Below are 218 nucleotides of genomic sequence, written 5' to 3' on the forward strand. Positions count from 1 at the left end.
TTGGCCACCACGATTACGCCCACCACCTCAGCTTACATTGACACACACATCGTTAAAATAAGTGAGAGTAGAAACACATATCACAGTAAGAGTGAATTCGAGAAACACCTTAGTAAACGTAGACAAACATTCTGAAGAAACTAAAATTACCAATGAACTTCAGACGTTAAACAAGTGAAATCCGCAATCTCTCAAATTTTATGCCACGTTCGCGATGT

The 218-nt window shown here is 39.0% G+C and overlaps 1 protein-coding gene across 1 annotated transcript in view; it reads left to right on the forward strand.

The window, feature by feature from the left end:
* The first annotated feature begins 214 nt into the window (after positions 1-214).
* The window catches only part of LOC145400229 (organic cation transporter protein-like), a 46059-nt gene continuing 46055 nt past the window's right edge, over positions 215-218 (forward strand). The window contains exon 1 of the mRNA XM_080272743.1: positions 215-218. This exon is cut by the window's right edge and continues 513 nt beyond it. Within this exon, the coding sequence (XP_080128869.1) occupies positions 215-218 (4 nt within the window).

Source organism: Coenobita brevimanus, chromosome 51 (genome assembly GCF_032717465.1).
Source record: "Coenobita brevimanus isolate Jiangsu-jjx chromosome 51, ASM3271746v2, whole genome shotgun sequence".
In the NCBI taxonomy this organism is placed as follows: Eukaryota; Metazoa; Arthropoda; class Malacostraca; order Decapoda; family Coenobitidae; genus Coenobita; species Coenobita brevimanus.